The 23,245-nt window shown below is 41.5% G+C and overlaps 1 protein-coding gene across 3 annotated transcripts in view; it reads right to left on the bottom strand.

Moving 5' to 3' along the window:
• LOC111141620 (phospholipase C beta 4) overlaps window positions 1-23,245 on the bottom strand; it is a 168,339-nt gene that overhangs the window by 116,554 nt on the left and 28,540 nt on the right. For all 3 annotated transcript variants that reach the window (XM_022494323.1, XM_022494325.1, XM_022494324.1), the window contains exons 2-4: window positions 21,908-21,988; window positions 21,062-21,121; window positions 18,794-18,937 (exon numbers count right to left, since the gene is read on the bottom strand). In XM_022494323.1, coding sequence (XP_022350031.1) covers window positions 18,794-18,937; window positions 21,062-21,121; window positions 21,908-21,988 — 285 coding nt within the window. The remainder of the gene's footprint in view (window positions 1-18,793; window positions 18,938-21,061; window positions 21,122-21,907; window positions 21,989-23,245) is intronic.

The raw sequence follows: 23,245 nt of genomic DNA, 5'->3' as shown, positions 1-23,245 counted from the left end.
ATGTAACATTTTTCTCATTTAATTTCTATAGTACTTTTTCATGGGCTTATTTGAGGACCTGGTTACAAAGCATAATTTATAGAGTTTGCCAAATATTTACAACCTGCACGAAGTATAATGAGCAGTCTGGAAATTGTCTAAATTCAGTCCAAATCTTTGCATTTTGAACCTCATAAAAACAGCTTATTTTTGTAATCAAAGGAAAATTCAACTTAGTATAAAATAACACACTTATTTTTGGGGATTTTAAATGAGGGCTGCATTTCCATCTTATGTACAGTGACTCTGTGATTTCAGTTTGCTGTGCAGCGCCAGCTGTAACTTAATGAAAGACATCTGAACTCCCTTCAACAAGCCAGAGACATAATCCTTCCAAGCTGGTTGCATTCTGAGAGAGAAAAAAATGCAGTAGAGAAACCGAGTTGCTTTTCTAAGGAACGCAGTCACAATGCTCCATGTTATTTGCAAAGAGATGAGGATGAGCCGGGGGCGGGGGGTGGGAAGTATTATTACAGATCAGAAAAAGATTGGAAAATATCTCTTCACGTGGCTGCTTTTATTCCCAGGCACGGTAAGCTGCATATCTAAGTCACCTATTACCGAAAGGCACATATGTTTGAGGAAGAAATGCCAAGATCCGTTGGCTAAGCCTTTTAACTGAGGGTTAAGGAGAGGGGAACAAAGCTAAATTTTCTAACTGGAATGACAGGAAGGATTTAGGCAAGCATAAAAATAATGATCCAAGTTGGAAAGAGGAAAGACACCAGGTGAAAACCTCCAGTCTTGATTTGCAACAACAGTCCCCTTGTCTCCTGCAGTGACTCTAAAAATAACATCATGGAATCCCAGACCTTTGGACTATCAGTACATCACATTCTCTTGGGCTTGTGGTCTAAAAAGCATTTTCCGAAATTTCCTTAGAGCTAAACGGTACAAAACTGGAGGTTATAGCAAGAGGGACCATATATATATATATATATATATATATATATATATATATATATATATATTTATACACACATACATCTATCTATCTATCTATAAATAGATAGAGATAGATATAAATAGATCGATCGATCGATCAACTGGGTTAGAATTTATCAATTCTGTTCATAGAAAGATCTCAGCGAAGCCGGTATTTATTAAGCACCTACTAAAAGTTGGGCACAACCATTCCAGATGTTGGGAATGCAGCAGGAACAGGACATTGCCCTCATGTCAGCAGAGGAAGGGACTAAATGAATAAATGCTACATAGCGATCAATGCTATGAAGACAATACAGCAGGATAAGGAGTGAGGGTGAACCACAGGGTGGCAAGATGTGGAGCTGAGGCGATATTCCTGCAGAGACGTGAGAAACGTGAGAGAGAAAGCAGTATAACTGGGGGAACAGTGTGTTCTGGACAAAAGGAACAGCAAATGCAAAGTCCCCAGAACTGGAGGGAAACGCAAAAGAGGAAAGAGGGAGAAAGGTAAAGGAAGTGCAGGTGGTTTGCTTACAGGGTCTTGTAAGTCTTGGAGTGACACAATCTGAATCAGATTTTAAAAGCGTCCCACCAGCTGCTATTTTGAGAATAGACTCAAAGGGGCCAGGCCAAGGCAGAGAATCCAGCAAGGGGAGACAGGATACGGGCTTCGATCATGCTATAGTGACGGTGATGGTGAGAAACAGCTAGATTCTTGAGACAAGGGTTTGTGTCGACAATGGGCTGACACGGGAGACAAGGAAGGCGTCCATGGTCTCAGCTGCTGGTGTGGACAGTGGGTGAAGGGTCTACATTTGGACGTAAGTTTACAATACCAGTCAACATTTATTTTGTAGGGGAGAACAAGCGCAGAACTGAGATCAAATTTCTAAAGAGGTACAGCCACAAGGCAACCTCTTAACTCAAAGCAGAGAAGGCAGCTAAAGAACACATAAGCCGAGCTATAAAGATATTTTTTTATATCTGTGTCCTCTTTTATGGAAGAAAAGCACAACCCTATTTTCACAGTCATACGTACTGGACAATATTTTGCATTTATCTGAAACCTCAACTCTGAGAAACTCAGATACTACGTAAAAAATACTATGTATTGATTCTTAAAAATCCCACTTGAAATAAGAAGAAAAAAAAAATATCGGAGACCCCCTTGGGGAACAGGAAGAACAAAGAACATGAAATGTCTCGCTCAAAGTCAGGAAAGGTTCCTCTTCCGTGTGAAAGCTGGTTCTCCAGGGAGAGCCCACAAAGCTGAAAGTTGGCCCATTTGCCTGGATGAAAGGTTTGGTAAAGTTGTGTTTTGCTTTTTTTGTTTTGTTTTGTTTTGTTTCCCCCAGAATGGGCAGGTCATCAGTGTCAGAAGAGCCCAGGAATTAAGAAGAGGTTCAGAAAAAAAAAAAAAAAAAAAAAAAAAAAAAGTACACTAAACCAACAGGACTCACACTTCACCCTGCTTGAGAATCCCACAGCAGGTTAGTTTATACACTAAACCAACAGGACTCACACTTCACCCTGCTTGAGAATCCCACAGCAGGTTAGTTTAAAAGAGAGATTATGGGGCTCAGCCTCCAGAATTCCAGACTTCTGGGATTGGGTAAATTTGCATTATGTAGGGGCTCTCCAAGCTCTGTGTTTGGCAGGAAAGAGAAAACCTAGATGAGGGGAGGGAGGCTCTGCAGGGCCTTTCCCATGAAACTTTGCAGTTAGCCTTTCATTCAACGTAATTCAAATTCAGCAAAGTGGTTTTGGCCTTCAACCCAAGCTACTAAAATAAGATTTTATTACCTCTAATAAACTACCTGACTTTATCTTTTTTGTACACGAAAGAGAACATGTAACATTTTTCTCATTTAATTTCTATAGTACTTTTTCATGGGCTTATTTGAGGACCTGGTTACAAAGCATAATTTATAGAGTTTGCCAAATATTTACAACCTGCACGAAGTATAATGAGCAGTCTGGAAATTGTCTAAATTCAGTCCAAATCTTTGCATTTTGAACCTCATAAAAACAGCTTATTTTTGTAATCAAAGGAAAATTCAACTTAGTATAAAATAACACACTTATTTTTGGGGATTTTAAATGAGGGCTGCATTTCCATCTTATGTACAGTGACTCTGTGATTTCAGTTTGCTGTGCAGCGCCAGCTGTAACTTAATGAAAGACATCTGAACTCCCTTCAACAAGCCAGAGACATAATCCTTCCAAGCTGGTTGCATTCTGAGAGAGAAAAAAATGCAGTAGAGAAACCGAGTTGCTTTTCTAAGGAACGCAGTCACAATGCTCCATGTTATTTGCAAAGAGATGAGGATGAGCCGGGGGCGGGGGGTGGGAAGTATTATTACAGATCAGAAAAAGATTGGAAAATATCTCTTCACGTGGCTGCTTTTATTCCCAGGCACGGTAAGCTGCATATCTAAGTCACCTATTACCGAAAGGCACATATGTTTGAGGAAGAAATGCCAAGATCCGTTGGCTAAGCCTTTTAACTGAGGGTTAAGGAGAGGGGAACAAAGCTAAATTTTCTAACTGGAATGACAGGAAGGATTTAGGCAAGCATAAAAATAATGATCCAAGTTGGAAAGAGGAAAGACACCAGGTGAAAACCTCCAGTCTTGATTTGCAACAACAGTCCCCTTGTCTCCTGCAGTGACTCTAAAAATAACATCATGGAATCCCAGACCTTTGGACTATCAGTACATCACATTCTCTTGGGCTTGTGGTCTAAAAAGCATTTTCCGAAATTTCCTTAGAGCTAAACGGTACAAAACTGGAGGTTATAGCAAGAGGGACCATATATATATATATATATATATATATATATATATATATATATATATTTATACACACATACATCTATCTATCTATCTATAAATAGATAGAGATAGATATAAATAGATCGATCGATCGATCAACTGGGTTAGAATTTATCAATTCTGTTCATAGAAAGATCTCAGCGAAGCCGGTATTTATTAAGCACCTACTAAAAGTTGGGCACAACCATTCCAGATGTTGGGAATGCAGCAGGAACAGGACATTGCCCTCATGTCAGCAGAGGAAGGGACTAAATGAATAAATGCTACATAGCGATCAATGCTATGAAGACAATACAGCAGGATAAGGAGTGAGGGTGAACCACAGGGTGGCAAGATGTGGAGCTGAGGCGATATTCCTGCAGAGACGTGAGAAACGTGAGAGAGAAAGCAGTATAACTGGGGGAACAGTGTGTTCTGGACAAAAGGAACAGCAAATGCAAAGTCCCCAGAACTGGAGGGAAACGCAAAAGAGGAAAGAGGGAGAAAGGTAAAGGAAGTGCAGGTGGTTTGCTTACAGGGTCTTGTAAGTCTTGGAGTGACACAATCTGAATCAGATTTTAAAAGCGTCCCACCAGCTGCTATTTTGAGAATAGACTCAAAGGGGCCAGGCCAAGGCAGAGAATCCAGCAAGGGGAGACAGGATACGGGCTTCGATCATGCTATAGTGACGGTGATGGTGAGAAACAGCTAGATTCTTGAGACAAGGGTTTGTGTCGACAATGGGCTGACACGGGAGACAAGGAAGGCGTCCATGGTCTCAGCTGCTGGTGTGGACAGTGGGTGAAGGGTCTACATTTGGACGTAAGTTTACAATACCAGTCAACATTTATTTTGTAGGGGAGAACAAGCGCAGAACTGAGATCAAATTTCTAAAGAGGTACAGCCACAAGGCAACCTCTTAACTCAAAGCAGAGAAGGCAGCTAAAGAACACATAAGCCGAGCTATAAAGATATTTTTTTATATCTGTGTCCTCTTTTATGGAAGAAAAGCACAACCCTATTTTCACAGTCATACGTACTGGACAATATTTTGCATTTATCTGAAACCTCAACTCTGAGAAACTCAGATACTACGTAAAAAATACTATGTATTGATTCTTAAAAATCCCACTTGAAATAAGAAGAAAAAAAAAATATCGGAGACCCCCTTGGGGAACAGGAAGAACAAAGAACATGAAATGTCTCGCTCAAAGTCAGGAAAGGTTCCTCTTCCGTGTGAAAGCTGGTTCTCCAGGGAGAGCCCACAAAGCTGAAAGTTGGCCCATTTGCCTGGATGAAAGGTTTGGTAAAGTTGTGTTTTGCTTTTTTTGTTTTGTTTTGTTTTGTTTTGTTTCCCCCAGAATGGGCAGGTCATCAGTGTCAGAAGAGCCCAGGAATTAAGAAGAGGTTCAGAAAAAAAAAAAAAAAAAAAAAAAAAAAAGAGGTTCAGGAATCTCATAGGATAAACACTCCTAAGCAACTTCTCTACTAGAAACTCTCTCGTTTTCTCTCTCACTGGTTAGACTAGTACTTGTCAGATGTTCACACAACAAGCAAAACTCTCTGACCACCCAGGGAATGCTGAACTCTCATAGCAAGGTATTGTCCGGGTATATTGAGACCCTTCGTTCTTACTTCACATGCTTACTACGAGTTACTCATGTTTGTTATCAAACCTGTTATGTCTATTGCAATTTGAAAATTTTATGAACTGGGACGCCTGGGTGGCTCAGTTGGTTAAATGACTGACTCCAGATTTCTGCTCAGGTCATGATCTTAGGGTAGTGGGATTAAGCCCCACATCAGGCTCCTTGCTCAGCCAGGAATCTGTTTATCTCCCTCTGCCTCTGCCCCTCTCCCCACTCATGCTCGCACACATGAGCACTCGCTCCCTCTCTCAAATAAAGAGATAAATCCTTAAAGATATAAAAATTATATGAACCCATGAAATATGTTTGTGGGAAGAAAGAGGGCTGTTGTTTCTCTAAGTTGGATATTTTGGAAAGATATCTTTAAAGGCAAGTTGCATCACGTATTTTTTTTTTTCTCGAACCGAGTGAACAAAACAACTACAGGATTAGGGAAAGAAGTTCTACAACTGTAGGATTCTGCCCTCCCATTGCTCCACGGGTTGTCTTTAAAAGCCTCACTTCAATGCAACCAAACTGGGCATTTGAGACCATGCTTCACAGGTCAGATAAAGGCAAAAACTCCCTCGACCCCAATCCACAGACCCACACTTCATGAAAATACTTCATCCCTGACCCAGAAAGATTGGCCAACAACTGAACCCCATTTATACGCTTCTAGTTAAACAATCAAGTGTTTAAGGTCCGCATGTGTTATTTAAGAAAAATGATGACTTGCTTTAAATGATTCTTGTGATAAATTGACCAGGAATGCAGGGAAGGAAGAGGAGGGCAGTTAGCTTACCCTACAGTACCATGACTCTAGGCTCGTAGGTCGTACTCAGGCTGAAGTGGTACATAGAGTGATAAATGCCATTTTAGGAACACTGGGCTGTCTCTACATTTCTCACCTGACCTGATGTGAATTGTGAATTCTGCCATCATTCTGACCTGATGCCATTACATCTGTGTGTATTCTGTATAAATCCTCTCACCTCAATGGCTTGCGTGTTCTGGTGGGGATACGAACACATACAGAGGAACAGGAATAAAATGGAGGCGACAGGGAAAATATTGTCAGTGCTGGAGGGAGTATTAGGATATGAATTAGTACAGTTAAGTTTTGAGATCAGGAAGCAGGCCAAATTACCCACATATATGTATATTCTGTGAATAAGTTTTTCCAATGCCTTGGATAAAAACCATTTAAACAATGCTGGGTAAGGTGTTATTCTCATAAAAGCATCTTCTTTCAAAACAAATGTATTTCTATTTTCTATAAAAGTTATAGTTACAGGCTACGCTAAAACAGAGTTAATTACTGAGATAATATGAAAGAATATTTTGAAAGATTTGTAGAGTAGGACCAGATAATGACGTACATCATTATACTAAACAATTACACAGAACTAGAGAACTGACTCAGTAGTAAAACTAAGTTTTTTTCAATACCTCCTACTCTGTCAGTGGAAACACTATTACAAAAAGAAACCTAAATCTTAACTTTCTCTCCTTACCCCTACTTCAAAGATAGACATATCTACTATCTCTTCAGAAAGAGAGGTTTTGGACCATGGTTGTTAAATGAAATGGACTACAATTGATAGCACTCAACTCAGGAAAGAAAAAGAGTTATGAGATCTACTGGTCTGAGCCATCTTTCCAGGACTGTACCTGCTCAGGGCATCAGGTAGGATGGGCAGGAGTATCTCATGGGATATCAGAAAGCCCGAGTGTGAGGCCAGACTCTGATCTACCTGCTGTGTAGTCTAACATGAGTTCTTTTAACTCCTTGGCCTCACTGAAAAATGATGTGGTAGGAAGTCCTTCCTAAACTCCATTTCTGGCTCTAATATTCTGGGACCCTGGTATCATCAGGGCTAACACTCATCCAAGGCTTTCAAAGAGTGACACTGCACTAACCACTTCCCAGGCAGTAACTCATGCAATCCTCATGACACGCCTAACAGCAGAGGCTTTGGTATTATTCCCATTTCACAGACGAAGGAAATGAGGCACGGAGAGGTCAGGTGTCTAAGTCACACAGCGGCTAGTGGAAGAGCAAGGTTTTGAACCCAGGCCACCTGATCCCGAAGCCCAAGCATACTGCTTGTAACATGACGAGATGACAAAAGCCAGAAGACACAGGTCTACAGAATGGTCTTTTTGTAAAATTTGGGGCAGCTCAACATCTGTATCTGATTAACGAAGCTTTTTCTTTATGAGTGGTCAGCATGGACTTCTGCGATTGAATGTTGCTATGGCAAACGGCTACTAAAAAAGACCTCTGCAGCAACGAGGCAGGCGTGAACTACAAAAAGCAGGAAAAATACACGTTTAGATCAGCAGGGTTCAAGGGACCAAACTGGCATCGATCTAAGCAAAATAACAAAAGAACTTGAAGGCTTTGCAATCTCTATTCTCCGAAAGCGAGGTAACTTGGAACAAGAGCACAAAACCAACAAAACCACCACGCGGCAGAAACAAAGGCTCCCCTGTAACGTGGAGTACCCATTCCTGGCTCCAAAGTCTGAGTCCGGGAGCGGCTCGGACTTCCCTGCACATCTGAGTCATCTGCGGCAGGGAGCGGGAGGAGTCTTGTTAAAAAAATGAAGATTCTGGATCTGTAGGTCTGCGTGGACCTCAGACTCCCAGGTGTAAGGAGCTCCAAGGCGAGACTGTGTTGCTGGAATGTGGATCATCCTTTGTGAGTTGGGGGTAAAGAGCTTAGAGGGTCTCAGAGTCTACAGGACTCACTTCTGCCACCGGGTAGCTCTGGTTCACAGTCAAGGCTTCTAAGCTTGGTTCTGTCCGATGAGCCTATCTGTACATTCCCGTCTAGCTCTAAAACCCGATATGTGTAATGATGACTTTCTCATTCAACCCTACATGGACTTTCTTCTGGTAGCATTAAACGGGAAAACGAAATGCCTCCCACAGCCCCCACACCTGGGTCTCTGTAACAGGAGAATCAAGGCTCAGGCCTTCCCACACCTGTTACAGAAGGATACTGAGAGCTCTGTGCAGAGGTAAAGCCACCCCCCAAAACAAATGTCTTGCAGAAAAGTGATTTATGTTTGAGGCTTTTGGCTTTGGCCAAAAGCTCTTGGAGACTCACTTGCCAGGGCAATGGTACGCTGGGTACGGTATTAAAAGACAGATCATGACCCAGTACTGTAATAACTTATAGGGGTGAGGGGGGGTGGAGCTTAGATATCTTCACCATCTAGACCTATGCTATCCAGTATGGTAGCCATTAGCCACATGTAGCTATCGAGCACTACAGATATAGCTAGGCTGAATTGAAAGTACATATCAGATCTTGGAGACGTGCTATAAAAAGAACGTAAGATGTCATTAATTCATTTTAAATGGGTTTTAAGTTAAAATGACAGTATTTTGGGTATGAACAAACCATTTTACTGAAATTAATTTCACCTGCTCCTTCTTTTTAAATGTGCCTGCTAGAAAGATTTAAATGATATCTGTGGCTTGATGGATAATTCTACTGGGCACTGCTGATCTAGCCCCTTGTTATTCAAACTGTGGTTCTCAGACCAGCGGGATGAGTATCAGTTAGGAACCTGGGAGGGAGAATTTTGTTGCCATCTCGGACCCATCGAATCACCATGTTCCTTTTAACAAAATCCCGTGATTCCTGTGCACCTTCTAGTGTAACAGGTGCTGGGCTAGTTTCTCCTACAACATATTCACAGATGTACTTGTATTCTTGGTATATTTAGGTGATACACTCAAGAGTACTGTGCTTGCTGAATTTTCTACACCAACATTCCACCTAGGCAATGGAAATATGTTTTTTAAATTTTAAATTAAAGCTATTACTATACAATATTACTATATAAATCAAAATTATACATAACATATTAGGCAGACCACATATGTACATATAGGGAGGGGAAAGAGAAGCGAGGTTTTTTTCACTAAGGCTACCTTAGTTACTTCTGGATTTTCAGCCACCATGTATGTGAAACTGATGTTCACCAGATCTGTGCCACTGCAAACACAAACTATCCGCCCTTCCAGATCATTCTCTGACTTTCCAACAGCTTCGAGAGCGGCCAGGATTTTGGGATCCTGTGTAAAGTATACAAATAGGAAAAAATTGTTAGATCACAGAGCATGGAGGGAACATGCTCATTTGATGTAAAAATACACAGAAGGACAAATGTTTTCTTTCTATTGAAAAATGCCCTGATATGTAGCATTATCCTTTTTTAAAAAATTTTTTTACTGTGTTATGTTAGTCACCATAAAATACATCATTGGTTTTTGATGCAGTGTTCTAAGATTCATTGTTTATGTGCAACACCCAGTGCTCCGTGCACTACATGCCTTCCATAATACCACCACCAGGCTCACCCATTCCCTCATCCCAGTCCCCTCTAAAACCTTCAGTTTGTTTCTCAGAGTCCACAGTCTCTCATGGTTTGTCTCCCCCTCTGATTTACCCCGATTCAGTTTTCCTTTTCTTCCCCCAATGTCCTCCATGTTATTCCTTATGCTCCACAAGTAAGTGAAACCATATAATTGACTTTCTCTGCTTGACTTATTTCACTCAGCATGATCTCATCTAGTCCCATCCATGTCGATCAAAAGTTGGGTATTCATCCTTTCTGATGGCTGAGCAGTATTCCATTGTATATATGGACCACATCTTCTTTATCCATTCGTCTGTTGAAGAGCATCTTGGCTCTTTCCACAGTTTGGCAATTGTGGCTATTGCTGCTATGAACATTGGGGTACAGATGGCCCTTCTTTTCACTCCATCTTTATCTTTGGGGTAAATACCCAGTAGTGCAATACACAGAAGGACAAATGTTTTCTTTCTGTCAAAAAATGCCCTTATATGTAGCATTATTCTAAAACATGCAGAGGGAAAAGTTGTAACACTACACACTACCTGAACTCATTTGGTAAGAAAAGTATTCTAATATTACTGATTGAGAAAACTAGGTGCAAGGGTCTTTCTTTAGGTTCTTGGTTGCAACTATAGGAGTCCTGGAAGATGATAATGGGATGGAAAGGCTCTGACCAGGACCTGCTTGTGTCCACAGAGATCAAAGGGGCCTTTTAGCAGAGGACAGTCCCTGACATCTCATGCCAATAAACATAGACATCTGCACAGCCAGCAACCAACGGTTATTAAAAAATAAGATTGAGGGGCGCCTGAGTGGCTCAGTGGGTTAAAGCCTCTGTCTTCGGCTCAGAGCATGATCCCAGGGTTCTGGGATCAAGCTCCACATTGGGCTCTCTGCTCAGCAGAGAGCCTGCTTCCCTTCCTCTCTCTCTGCCTGCCTCTCTGCCTACTTGTGATCTCTGTCAAATAAATAAATAAAATCTTTAAAAAAAAATAAGATTGAGTCTTTCAAGCAACCCGGACACAAAGAGTGAGTATGTTCATCTCCTAGAAGCCACGACATCTTTATTTGGAAAGAAGACAGTGTAAGTCTACCCTAATTAGCGCGTAAAATAGCATCTTTGTCCTCCAAAAAACTCAGGAGGAAATGCCAACAGTTACACGGGAATTTTAACTAACATAAAAGAGGACAGCTTTGGAAAAGACACACAGAAACAAAATGAGGCACGCAATTTTGTTTTTCAACATCTAAAAACCTGCAGGGCTATTATGAAAAAGGGAATACATACTGTGCTTTAATATTCTAGAAAAAAGCCAGCTTCCAAACTCCCAGCACCACTACGCAAACAGCTTCTTATTCAAACAAGTCAATCACTGTGAAGAAGATTTATATGCTCTGTCATCTTTTTCTCTCAGAGTTAAACGGAGCCTCCAAGGTGAGCCACTGTCTGCGTGCACAGGTGCACAAACATGGAACTAACCATGCCATTTAAATTTCCACATCAACCGCAGACCAGAAGTGACTCACAGTTTGCTTAAGGAAAAAATGGCAGCAGAGGGAAGGGGCCCTTGATGCATTAATTTCTGAGTTAAGGAAACTGTTTCTTTGATGCAAGCATCTTCTCTTTGAAAGGTGAGTAACACTTCTCGCTTCTCATAGAACTGAATACAATGCAATCCAGACCACCCAAAGGATGTAGGTGAAAAGACTTCTAAACCGTGTGTTCTTAATTCCCCACTGATGAGTTTGGGGCAGTGAAAGCTTAAATAACATCCCAGCACCCTTTTCCAAACTAAGTCATTCTGTGTTTAGAAGAAAAGCAAACACCAATCAAGGGTACCTTGGGCGTGGCTCCCAATCGAATACTGTTGATGAGGGAACATTCTAGCACTTGTCCTTCCTGGAAAGAGAGAATATAATACAGCAGTGAGCTGAAATCCTGCCAGACCTGCGGCACAGATGGGCGACGCAATTTTGAAGGCAATGCCAATGACAGGAAGGTAGAGAGGGAGCAAAAAACAAAGGACGGTCATCGAGATACCCAACAATCAGAAATAGCTGTGACCCCACACGTTTCATCCACTTCAGATATACTTGTCTATGTGGATGTAGGTCTGAATAATTATTTATGTTTATAAAGTGTTGTTATCTTATGCATATAATACTGTGCTTAGAGTAAGACAGCATTAAATGTGTGAGTGTACATGTAATATTAAGTGAGTACCGCGCTTTTGTAGGATTCCAATTCTACTTCCTTAAACTCAGTTCAAAGATTCATTTAATGTGTGCGCTGTGCTCTGTATTGAGTGAAGTCCCGGAGTGTAACAAGATGAACATGCTCTTAATGCAGCTCTGAGACTCAGCTTGAAACTCTCTTCTTCTAGGAAACCTTCCTAATTCCAAAGATTAAATCAGATCTGCCTGTTTTAACTCTTGTAACAACCTGACCTCTTTCACAACATTCAGTGACTTGTATCTTTTTTTTTTTTTTTTTGGAATGCCTCCTTCTCCTAGATTGGAATTTATGAGGTCTAGGACAGTATCTCCAATGCCTGCCATAGGGGAGCACGTTTTTAAAATCTTGAATAAATAAGTGTAGGGGTCCATGCCCTTAAGAGGCCTTCTGCCTACTCGTTGAGAAATACAAGGGTTTAAATCAGACGGCAGGAAAGAACAACTTGCCTACCTTGCCTTCACTCCTCCAGGTCAGAAAGAAGCCAAATTCATCCACTTTGAAGAGGCAGTTGGGTTCAAACACAAAGGATTCCTGTTAAAAAAGAAATGTGTTGATCTGTATGACTCAGCCCCATTTTGAATCTAATAGAAATGCAAATATCTTTTAAGTCTCTAAATGAGGGAAAATGAAAAATCAGCCTTTTGCATCCTAAATCTAATGACCACATTTCCTATTATGGAATAGTTTCATCTTAAAATCTCTCTGCATTCGCTTCTGTATTGAAAGACTGATCAACTTTATGCAGCATTTTCCTCTAGAGTAGCTTTAAGGACAAAACACACTGATGTCCTGTAGGTCATAGAGGAGAAAGTTCTTCCAAGACCTGGAAGGAAGAAGGACTCCCAGATTCCAGCCAACTGGTCTCCCTCCACAAAAGAACAATTGTTGCCTATATTTAATATAATGTAGAAAATCAGATTTTTTTTAAGTCACTGATTTTGTTTGTCTACATCTTTCAGCATTCAGATGTTTACTCAGAAAATTTCTGAGATTTTTGTTTTTACATTCAACCTCATGTGGTATCCTCTAAACCAGGACTCGAGCAGGATTTTGAGCTAAGCAAAGTATAGTCCTTGGACCAGCAGCATCAACCTCATCTGGGAGCTTGACTCAACTGTGGAGTCTAGGGATCCAGCCCAGATGAACCGAACCAGAGTCTCTGGGAGCACGGCCCAGAAATCTGCATTCCAACAACCCCTCCAGGTGATTCTAAAGCATGCTAAAGTTTGAGAACTCCTGCTGTGTTCTTGGACACCAGAAACTCTGTTGAAACTTAGAGAATCAAAATTTGCATCAAGAAGGAATGTTAGGGGGCGCCTGGCTGGCTCAGTCGGTTAAGCCTCTGCCTTCAGCTCCGGTCATGATCTCAGGGTCCTGGGATCGAGCCCCACATCGGGCTCCCTGCTCCGCGGGAAGCCTGCTTCTCCCTCTCCTGCTTCCCCTGCTTGTATTCCCACTCTCATTGTTGCTCTCTCTCTCTCTCTCTCTGTCAGATAAATAAATAAAATCTAAAAAAAAAAAAAAAAAAAGAAGGAATGTTAGGCCCCACATACAGGGGTTTGGGACAGCTATGTTGTACTTTCCGAAACATTTCTGGTCTTTAGAAGGAAAGTACCATTGTGCTTATGAGCACCAGGTAAATTCTGTATCAGTAAAAGAAAAAGTGTATTCAGGAAATGAACCCAGATGCCCTCTGCCCTCTGACGGTATCGTACCAAGCCTTGGCACTCCTGCATCAACAGATCCACACTTCCTTCTCAGTATCTAAATAAGTGGTCTTCCTTGATAATTACGGGGCCAACAATAGGGAGCCTGTCTGCCACATGTGGATCAGGGCAGTGATTTAAAACAAAGAGTAATTATAGGATTAAGACTTTAAGGATAGTTCAGACTTATAGTTTCACCCATCAAAACATATCTTTCTAAATTTCAGGGAAGCAGCAGCATTCATCAAGGTAAAGCCAATGTCAAGAGACTGGGCCACCATAAGGTGTCAGGATTTAGAGTCCCCGGGGCCTGGAACAAAGCCAGCCTTCAAATTTGTTTGGGGAGTCTTCTGACTGGTGAAGAATATCATACATATTTCAACTGTGTACCAGATGCATGCCAAGCGCTGCAAATATAGCAATGAAAAATACAAAGAATGGGGGCATGGTATGACCTTTGCCTTTAGAAACAAAACCCAGTTCTGCCATTTGTTTTTTATCATCTCCTAGAAAGGCCCTTCTAAGTCTCAGAATCCTTATCTAATGGAGGTATTTACACATATGTTTCAGGCTTGTAGGAATTACGTGAGTTGATAAATATAAAGTGTTTGGCACACAGTTACAATTCGGTGAATGGTAGCTACTATCAGTAATGAATGGCTCAAATATGCATTTGTGATAACAGATTACTAACAACATGACATTGCCAGTATTTGACCCACAAAGATGGCCCTTTTGGATGGTTCAAGTTTTTTGAAAAGGCTTGCCCCAGGAGCTCACACTCTAGATGGGTCTTAGAAAATGGGTAGTAGTTATCCAGGTGAAACAGCATGCTGAGCAGAGGGAGAAGCGTTTGCAAGGACATGTACACCTGACCTGACATTGGGAACTTTGGAGCAGAAAAAAAAAAAAAAAAAAAAAAAAAAAGAGGTTCAGGAATCTCATAGGATAAACACTCCTAAGCAACTTCTCTACTAGAAACTCTCTCGTTTTCTCTCTCACTGGTTAGACTAGTACTTGTCAGATGTTCACACAACAAGCAAAACTCTCTGACCACCCAGGGAATGCTGAACTCTCATAGCAAGGTATTGTCCGGGTATGTTGAGACCCTTCGTTCTTACTTCACATGCTTACTACGAGTTACTCATGTTTGTTATCAAACCTGTTATGTCTATTGCAATTTGAAAATTTTATGAACTGGGACGCCTGGGTGGCTCAGTTGGTTAAATGACTGACTCCAGATTTCTGCTCAGGTCATGATCTTAGGGTAGTGGGATTAAGCCCCACATCAGGCTCCTTGCTCAGCCAGGAATCTGTTTATCTCCCTCTGCCTCTGCCCCTCTCCCCACTCATGCTCGCACACATGAGCACTCGCTCCCTCTCTCAAATAAAGAGATAAATCCTTAAAGATATAAAAATTATATGAACCCATGAAATATGTTTGTGGGAAGAAAGAGGGCTGTTGTTTCTCTAAGTTGGATATTTTGGAAAGATATCTTTAAAGGCAAGTTGCATCACGTATTTTTTTTTTTCTCGAACCGAGTGAACAAAACAACTACAGGATTAGGGAAAGAAGTTCTACAACTGTAGGATTCTGCCCTCCCATTGCTCCACGGGTTGTCTTTAAAAGCCTCACTTCAATGCAACCAAACTGGGCATTTGAGACCATGCTTCACAGGTCAGATAAAGGCAAAAACTCCCTCGACCCCAATCCACAGACCCACACTTCATGAAAATACTTCATCCCTGACCCAGAAAGATTGGCCAACAACTGAACCCCATTTATACGCTTCTAGTTAAACAATCAAGTGTTTAAGGTCCGCATGTGTTATTTAAGAAAAATGATGACTTGCTTTAAATGATTCTTGTGATAAATTGACCAGGAATGCAGGGAAGGAAGAGGAGGGCAGTTAGCTTACCCTACAGTACCATGACTCTAGGCTCGTAGGTCGTACTCAGGCTGAAGTGGTACATAGAGTGATAAATGCCATTTTAGGAACACTGGGCTGTCTCTACATTTCTCACCTGACCTGATGTGAATTGTGAATTCTGCCATCATTCTGACCTGATGCCATTACATCTGTGTGTATTCTGTATAAATCCTCTCACCTCAATGGCTTGCGTGTTCTGGTGGGGATACGAACACATACAGAGGAACAGGAATAAAATGGAGGCGACAGGGAAAATATTGTCAGTGCTGGAGGGAGTATTAGGATATGAATTAGTACAGTTAAGTTTTGAGATCAGGAAGCAGGCCAAATTACCCACATATATGTATATTCTGTGAATAAGTTTTTCCAATGCCTTGGATAAAAACCATTTAAACAATGCTGGGTAAGGTGTTATTCTCATAAAAGCATCTTCTTTCAAAACAAATGTATTTCTATTTTCTATAAAAGTTATAGTTACAGGCTACGCTAAAACAGAGTTAATTACTGAGATAATATGAAAGAATATTTTGAAAGATTTGTAGAGTAGGACCAGATAATGACGTACATCATTATACTAAACAATTACACAGAACTAGAGAACTGACTCAGTAGTAAAACTAAGTTTTTTTCAATACCTCCTACTCTGTCAGTGGAAACACTATTACAAAAAGAAACCTAAATCTTAACTTTCTCTCCTTACCCCTACTTCAAAGATAGACATATCTACTATCTCTTCAGAAAGAGAGGTTTTGGACCATGGTTGTTAAATGAAATGGACTACAATTGATAGCACTCAACTCAGGAAAGAAAAAGAGTTATGAGATCTACTGGTCTGAGCCATCTTTCCAGGACTGTACCTGCTCAGGGCATCAGGTAGGATGGGCAGGAGTATCTCATGGGATATCAGAAAGCCCGAGTGTGAGGCCAGACTCTGATCTACCTGCTGTGTAGTCTAACATGAGTTCTTTTAACTCCTTGGCCTCACTGAAAAATGATGTGGTAGGAAGTCCTTCCTAAACTCCATTTCTGGCTCTAATATTCTGGGACCCTGGTATCATCAGGGCTAACACTCATCCAAGGCTTTCAAAGAGTGACACTGCACTAACCACTTCCCAGGCAGTAACTCATGCAATCCTCATGACACGCCTAACAGCAGAGGCTTTGGTATTATTCCCATTTCACAGACGAAGGAAATGAGGCACGGAGAGGTCAGGTGTCTAAGTCACACAGCGGCTAGTGGAAGAGCAAGGTTTTGAACCCAGGCCACCTGATCCCGAAGCCCAAGCATACTGCTTGTAACATGACGAGATGACAAAAGCCAGAAGACACAGGTCTACAGAATGGTCTTTTTGTAAAATTTGGGGCAGCTCAACATCTGTATCTGATTAACGAAGCTTTTTCTTTATGAGTGGTCAGCATGGACTTCTGCGATTGAATGTTGCTATGGCAAACGGCTACTAAAAAAGACCTCTGCAGCAACGAGGCAGGCGTGAACTACAAAAAGCAGGAAAAATACACGTTTAGATCAGCAGGGTTCAAGGGACCAAACTGGCATCGATCTAAGCAAAATAACAAAAGAACTTGAAGGCTTTGCAATCTCTATTCTCCGAAAGCGAGGTAACTTGGAACAAGAGCACAAAACCAACAAAACCACCACGCGGCAGAAACAAAGGCTCCCCTGTAACGTGGAGTACCCATTCCTGGCTCCAAAGTCTGAGTCCGGGAGCGGCTCGGACTTCCCTGCACATCTGAGTCATCTGCGGCAGGGAGCGGGAGGAGTCTTGTTAAAAAAATGAAGATTCTGGATCTGTAGGTCTGCGTGGACCTCAGACTCCCAGGTGTAAGGAGCTCCAAGGCGAGACTGTGTTGCTGGAATGTGGATCATCCTTTGTGAGTTGGGGGTAAAGAGCTTAGAGGGTCTCAGAGTCTACAGGACTCACTTCTGCCACCGGGTAGCTCTGGTTCACAGTCAAGGCTTCTAAGCTTGGTTCTGTCCGATGAGCCTATCTGTACATTCCCGTCTAGCTCTAAAACCCGATATGTGTAATGATGACTTTCTCATTCAACCCTACATGGACTTTCTTCTGGTAGCATTAAACGGGAAAACGAAATGCCTCCCACAGCCCCCACACCTGGGTCTCTGTAACAGGAGAATCAAGGCTCAGGCCTTCCCACACCTGTTACAGAAGGATACTGAGAGCTCTGTGCAGAGGTAAAGCCACCCCCCAAAACAAATGTCTTGCAGAAAAGTGATTTATGTTTGAGGCTTTTGGCTTTGGCCAAAAGCTCTTGGAGACTCACTTGCCAGGGCAATGGTACGCTGGGTACGGTATTAAAAGACAGATCATGACCCAGTACTGTAATAACTTATAGGGGTGAGGGGGGGTGGAGCTTAGATATCTTCACCATCTAGACCTATGCTATCCAGTATGGTAGCCATTAGCCACATGTAGCTATCGAGCACTACAGATATAGCTAGGCTGAATTGAAAGTACATATCAGATCTTGGAGACGTGCTATAAAAAGAACGTAAGATGTCATTAATTCATTTTAAATGGGTTTTAAGTTAAAATGACAGTATTTTGGGTATGAACAAACCATTTTACTGAAATTAATTTCACCTGCTCCTTCTTTTTAAATGTGCCTGCTAGAAAGATTTAAATGATATCTGTGGCTTGATGGATAATTCTACTGGGCACTGCTGATCTAGCCCCTTGTTATTCAAACTGTGGTTCTCAGACCAGCGGGATGAGTATCAGTTAGGAACCTGGGAGGGAGAATTTTGTTGCCATCTCGGACCCATCGAATCACCATGTTCCTTTTAACAAAATCCCGTGATTCCTGTGCACCTTCTAGTGTAACAGGTGCTGGGCTAGTTTCTCCTACAACATATTCACAGATGTACTTGTATTCTTGGTATATTTAGGTGATACACTCAAGAGTACTGTGCTTGCTGAATTTTCTACACCAACATTCCACCTAGGCAATGGAAATATGTTTTTTAAATTTTAAATTAAAGCTATTACTATACAATATTACTATATAAATCAAAATTATACATAACATATTAGGCAGACCACATATGTACATATAGGGAGGGGAAAGAGAAGCGAGGTTTTTTTCACTAAGGCTACCTTAGTTACTTCTGGATTTTCAGCCACCATGTATGTGAAACTGATGTTCACCAGATCTGTGCCACTGCAAACACAAACTATCCGCCCTTCCAGATCATTCTCTGACTTTCCAACAGCTTCGAGAGCGGCCAGGATTTTGGGATCCTGTGTAAAGTATACAAATAGGAAAAAATTGTTAGATCACAGAGCATGGAGGGAACATGCTCATTTGATGTAAAAATACACAGAAGGACAAATGTTTTCTTTCTATTGAAAAATGCCCTGATATGTAGCATTATCCTTTTTTAAAAAATTTTTTTACTGTGTTATGTTAGTCACCATAAAATACATCATTGGTTTTTGATGCAGTGTTCTAAGATTCATTGTTTATGTGCAACACCCAGTGCTCCGTGCACTACATGCCTTCCATAATACCACCACCAGGCTCACCCATTCCCTCATCCCAGTCCCCTCTAAAACCTTCAGTTTGTTTCTCAGAGTCCACAGTCTCTCATGGTTTGTCTCCCCCTCTGATTTACCCCGATTCAGTTTTCCTTTTCTTCCCCCAATGTCCTCCATGTTATTCCTTATGCTCCACAAGTAAGTGAAACCATATAATTGACTTTCTCTGCTTGACTTATTTCACTCAGCATGATCTCATCTAGTCCCATCCATGTCGATCAAAAGTTGGGTATTCATCCTTTCTGATGGCTGAGCAGTATTCCATTGTATATATGGACCACATCTTCTTTATCCATTCGTCTGTTGAAGAGCATCTTGGCTCTTTCCACAGTTTGGCAATTGTGGCTATTGCTGCTATGAACATTGGGGTACAGATGGCCCTTCTTTTCACTCCATCTTTATCTTTGGGGTAAATACCCAGTAGTGCAATACACAGAAGGACAAATGTTTTCTTTCTGTCAAAAAATGCCCTTATATGTAGCATTATTCTAAAACATGCAGAGGGAAAAGTTGTAACACTACACACTACCTGAACTCATTTGGTAAGAAAAGTATTCTAATATTACTGATTGAGAAAACTAGGTGCAAGGGTCTTTCTTTAGGTTCTTGGTTGCAACTATAGGAGTCCTGGAAGATGATAATGGGATGGAAAGGCTCTGACCAGGACCTGCTTGTGTCCACAGAGATCAAAGGGGCCTTTTAGCAGAGGACAGTCCCTGACATCTCATGCCAATAAACATAGACATCTGCACAGCCAGCAACCAACGGTTATTAAAAAATAAGATTGAGGGGCGCCTGAGTGGCTCAGTGGGTTAAAGCCTCTGTCTTCGGCTCAGAGCATGATCCCAGGGTTCTGGGATCAAGCTCCACATTGGGCTCTCTGCTCAGCAGAGAGCCTGCTTCCCTTCCTCTCTCTCTGCCTGCCTCTCTGCCTACTTGTGATCTCTGTCAAATAAATAAATAAAATCTTTAAAAAAAAATAAGATTGAGTCTTTCAAGCAACCCGGACACAAAGAGTGAGTATGTTCATCTCCTAGAAGCCACGACATCTTTATTTGGAAAGAAGACAGTGTAAGTCTACCCTAATTAGCGCGTAAAATAGCATCTTTGTCCTCCAAAAAACTCAGGAGGAAATGCCAACAGTTACACGGGAATTTTAACTAACATAAAAGAGGACAGCTTTGGAAAAGACACACAGAAACAAAATGAGGCACGCAATTTTGTTTTTCAACATCTAAAAACCTGCAGGGCTATTATGAAAAAGGGAATACATACTGTGCTTTAATATTCTAGAAAAAAGCCAGCTTCCAAACTCCCAGCACCACTACGCAAACAGCTTCTTATTCAAACAAGTCAATCACTGTGAAGAAGATTTATATGCTCTGTCATCTTTTTCTCTCAGAGTTAAACGGAGCCTCCAAGGTGAGCCACTGTCTGCGTGCACAGGTGCACAAACATGGAACTAACCATGCCATTTAAATTTCCACATCAACCGCAGACCAGAAGTGACTCACAGTTTGCTTAAGGAAAAAATGGCAGCAGAGGGAAGGGGCCCTTGATGCATTAATTTCTGAGTTAAGGAAACTGTTTCTTTGATGCAAGCATCTTCTCTTTGAAAGGTGAGTAACACTTCTCGCTTCTCATAGAACTGAATACAATGCAATCCAGACCACCCAAAGGATGTAGGTGAAAAGACTTCTAAACCGTGTGTTCTTAATTCCCCACTGATGAGTTTGGGGCAGTGAAAGCTTAAATAACATCCCAGCACCCTTTTCCAAACTAAGTCATTCTGTGTTTAGAAGAAAAGCAAACACCAATCAAGGGTACCTTGGGCGTGGCTCCCAATCGAATACTGTTGATGAGGGAACATTCTAGCACTTGTCCTTCCTGGAAAGAGAGAATATAATACAGCAGTGAGCTGAAATCCTGCCAGACCTGCGGCACAGATGGGCGACGCAATTTTGAAGGCAATGCCAATGACAGGAAGGTAGAGAGGGAGCAAAAAACAAAGGACGGTCATCGAGATACCCAACAATCAGAAATAGCTGTGACCCCACACGTTTCATCCACTTCAGATATACTTGTCTATGTGGATGTAGGTCTGAATAATTATTTATGTTTATAAAGTGTTGTTATCTTATGCATATAATACTGTGCTTAGAGTAAGACAGCATTAAATGTGTGAGTGTACATGTAATATTAAGTGAGTACCGCGCTTTTGTAGGATTCCAATTCTACTTCCTTAAACTCAGTTCAAAGATTCATTTAATGTGTGCGCTGTGCTCTGTATTGAGTGAAGTCCCGGAGTGTAACAAGATGAACATGCTCTTAATGCAGCTCTGAGACTCAGCTTGAAACTCTCTTCTTCTAGGAAACCTTCCTAATTCCAAAGATTAAATCAGATCTGCCTGTTTTAACTCTTGTAACAACCTGACCTCTTTCACAACATTCAGTGACTTGTATCTTTTTTTTTTTTTTTTTGGAATGCCTCCTTCTCCTAGATTGGAATTTATGAGGTCTAGGACAGTATCTCCAATGCCTGCCATAGGGGAGCACGTTTTTAAAATCTTGAATAAATAAGTGTAGGGGTCCATGCCCTTAAGAGGCCTTCTGCCTACTCGTTGAGAAATACAAGGGTTTAAATCAGACGGCAGGAAAGAACAACTTGCCTACCTTGCCTTCACTCCTCCAGGTCAGAAAGAAGCCAAATTCATCCACTTTGAAGAGGCAGTTGGGTTCAAACACAAAGGATTCCTGTTAAAAAAGAAATGTGTTGATCTGTATGACTCAGCCCCATTTTGAATCTAATAGAAATGCAAATATCTTTTAAGTCTCTAAATGAGGGAAAATGAAAAATCAGCCTTTTGCATCCTAAATCTAATGACCACATTTCCTATTATGGAATAGTTTCATCTTAAAATCTCTCTGCATTCGCTTCTGTATTGAAAGACTGATCAACTTTATGCAGCATTTTCCTCTAGAGTAGCTTTAAGGACAAAACACACTGATGTCCTGTAGGTCATAGAGGAGAAAGTTCTTCCAAGACCTGGAAGGAAGAAGGACTCCCAGATTCCAGCCAACTGGTCTCCCTCCACAAAAGAACAATTGTTGCCTATATTTAATATAATGTAGAAAATCAGATTTTTTTTAAGTCACTGATTTTGTTTGTCTACATCTTTCAGCATTCAGATGTTTACTCAGAAAATTTCTGAGATTTTTGTTTTTACATTCAACCTCATGTGGTATCCTCTAAACCAGGACTCGAGCAGGATTTTGAGCTAAGCAAAGTATAGTCCTTGGACCAGCAGCATCAACCTCATCTGGGAGCTTGACTCAACTGTGGAGTCTAGGGATCCAGCCCAGATGAACCGAACCAGAGTCTCTGGGAGCACGGCCCAGAAATCTGCATTCCAACAACCCCTCCAGGTGATTCTAAAGCATGCTAAAGTTTGAGAACTCCTGCTGTGTTCTTGGACACCAGAAACTCTGTTGAAACTTAGAGAATCAAAATTTGCATCAAGAAGGAATGTTAGGGGGCGCCTGGCTGGCTCAGTCGGTTAAGCCTCTGCCTTCAGCTCCGGTCATGATCTCAGGGTCCTGGGATCGAGCCCCACATCGGGCTCCCTGCTCCGCGGGAAGCCTGCTTCTCCCTCTCCTGCTTCCCCTGCTTGTATTCCCACTCTCATTGTTGCTCTCTCTCTCTCTCTCTCTGTCAGATAAATAAATAAAATCTAAAAAAAAAAAAAAAAAAAGAAGGAATGTTAGGCCCCACATACAGGGGTTTGGGACAGCTATGTTGTACTTTCCGAAACATTTCTGGTCTTTAGAAGGAAAGTACCATTGTGCTTATGAGCACCAGGTAAATTCTGTATCAGTAAAAGAAAAAGTGTATTCAGGAAATGAACCCAGATGCCCTCTGCCCTCTGACGGTATCGTACCAAGCCTTGGCACTCCTGCATCAACAGATCCACACTTCCTTCTCAGTATCTAAATAAGTGGTCTTCCTTGATA

The sequence above is a fragment of the Enhydra lutris genome, unplaced genomic scaffold, assembly GCF_002288905.1.
Source record: "Enhydra lutris kenyoni isolate GAN:26980312 unplaced genomic scaffold, ASM228890v2 scaffoldscaffold6, whole genome shotgun sequence".
Taxonomy (NCBI): Eukaryota; Metazoa; Chordata; class Mammalia; order Carnivora; family Mustelidae; genus Enhydra; species Enhydra lutris.
Note: the sequence above shows the minus strand (reverse complement) of the source record. Positions and strands in the feature narration are given on the sequence as shown.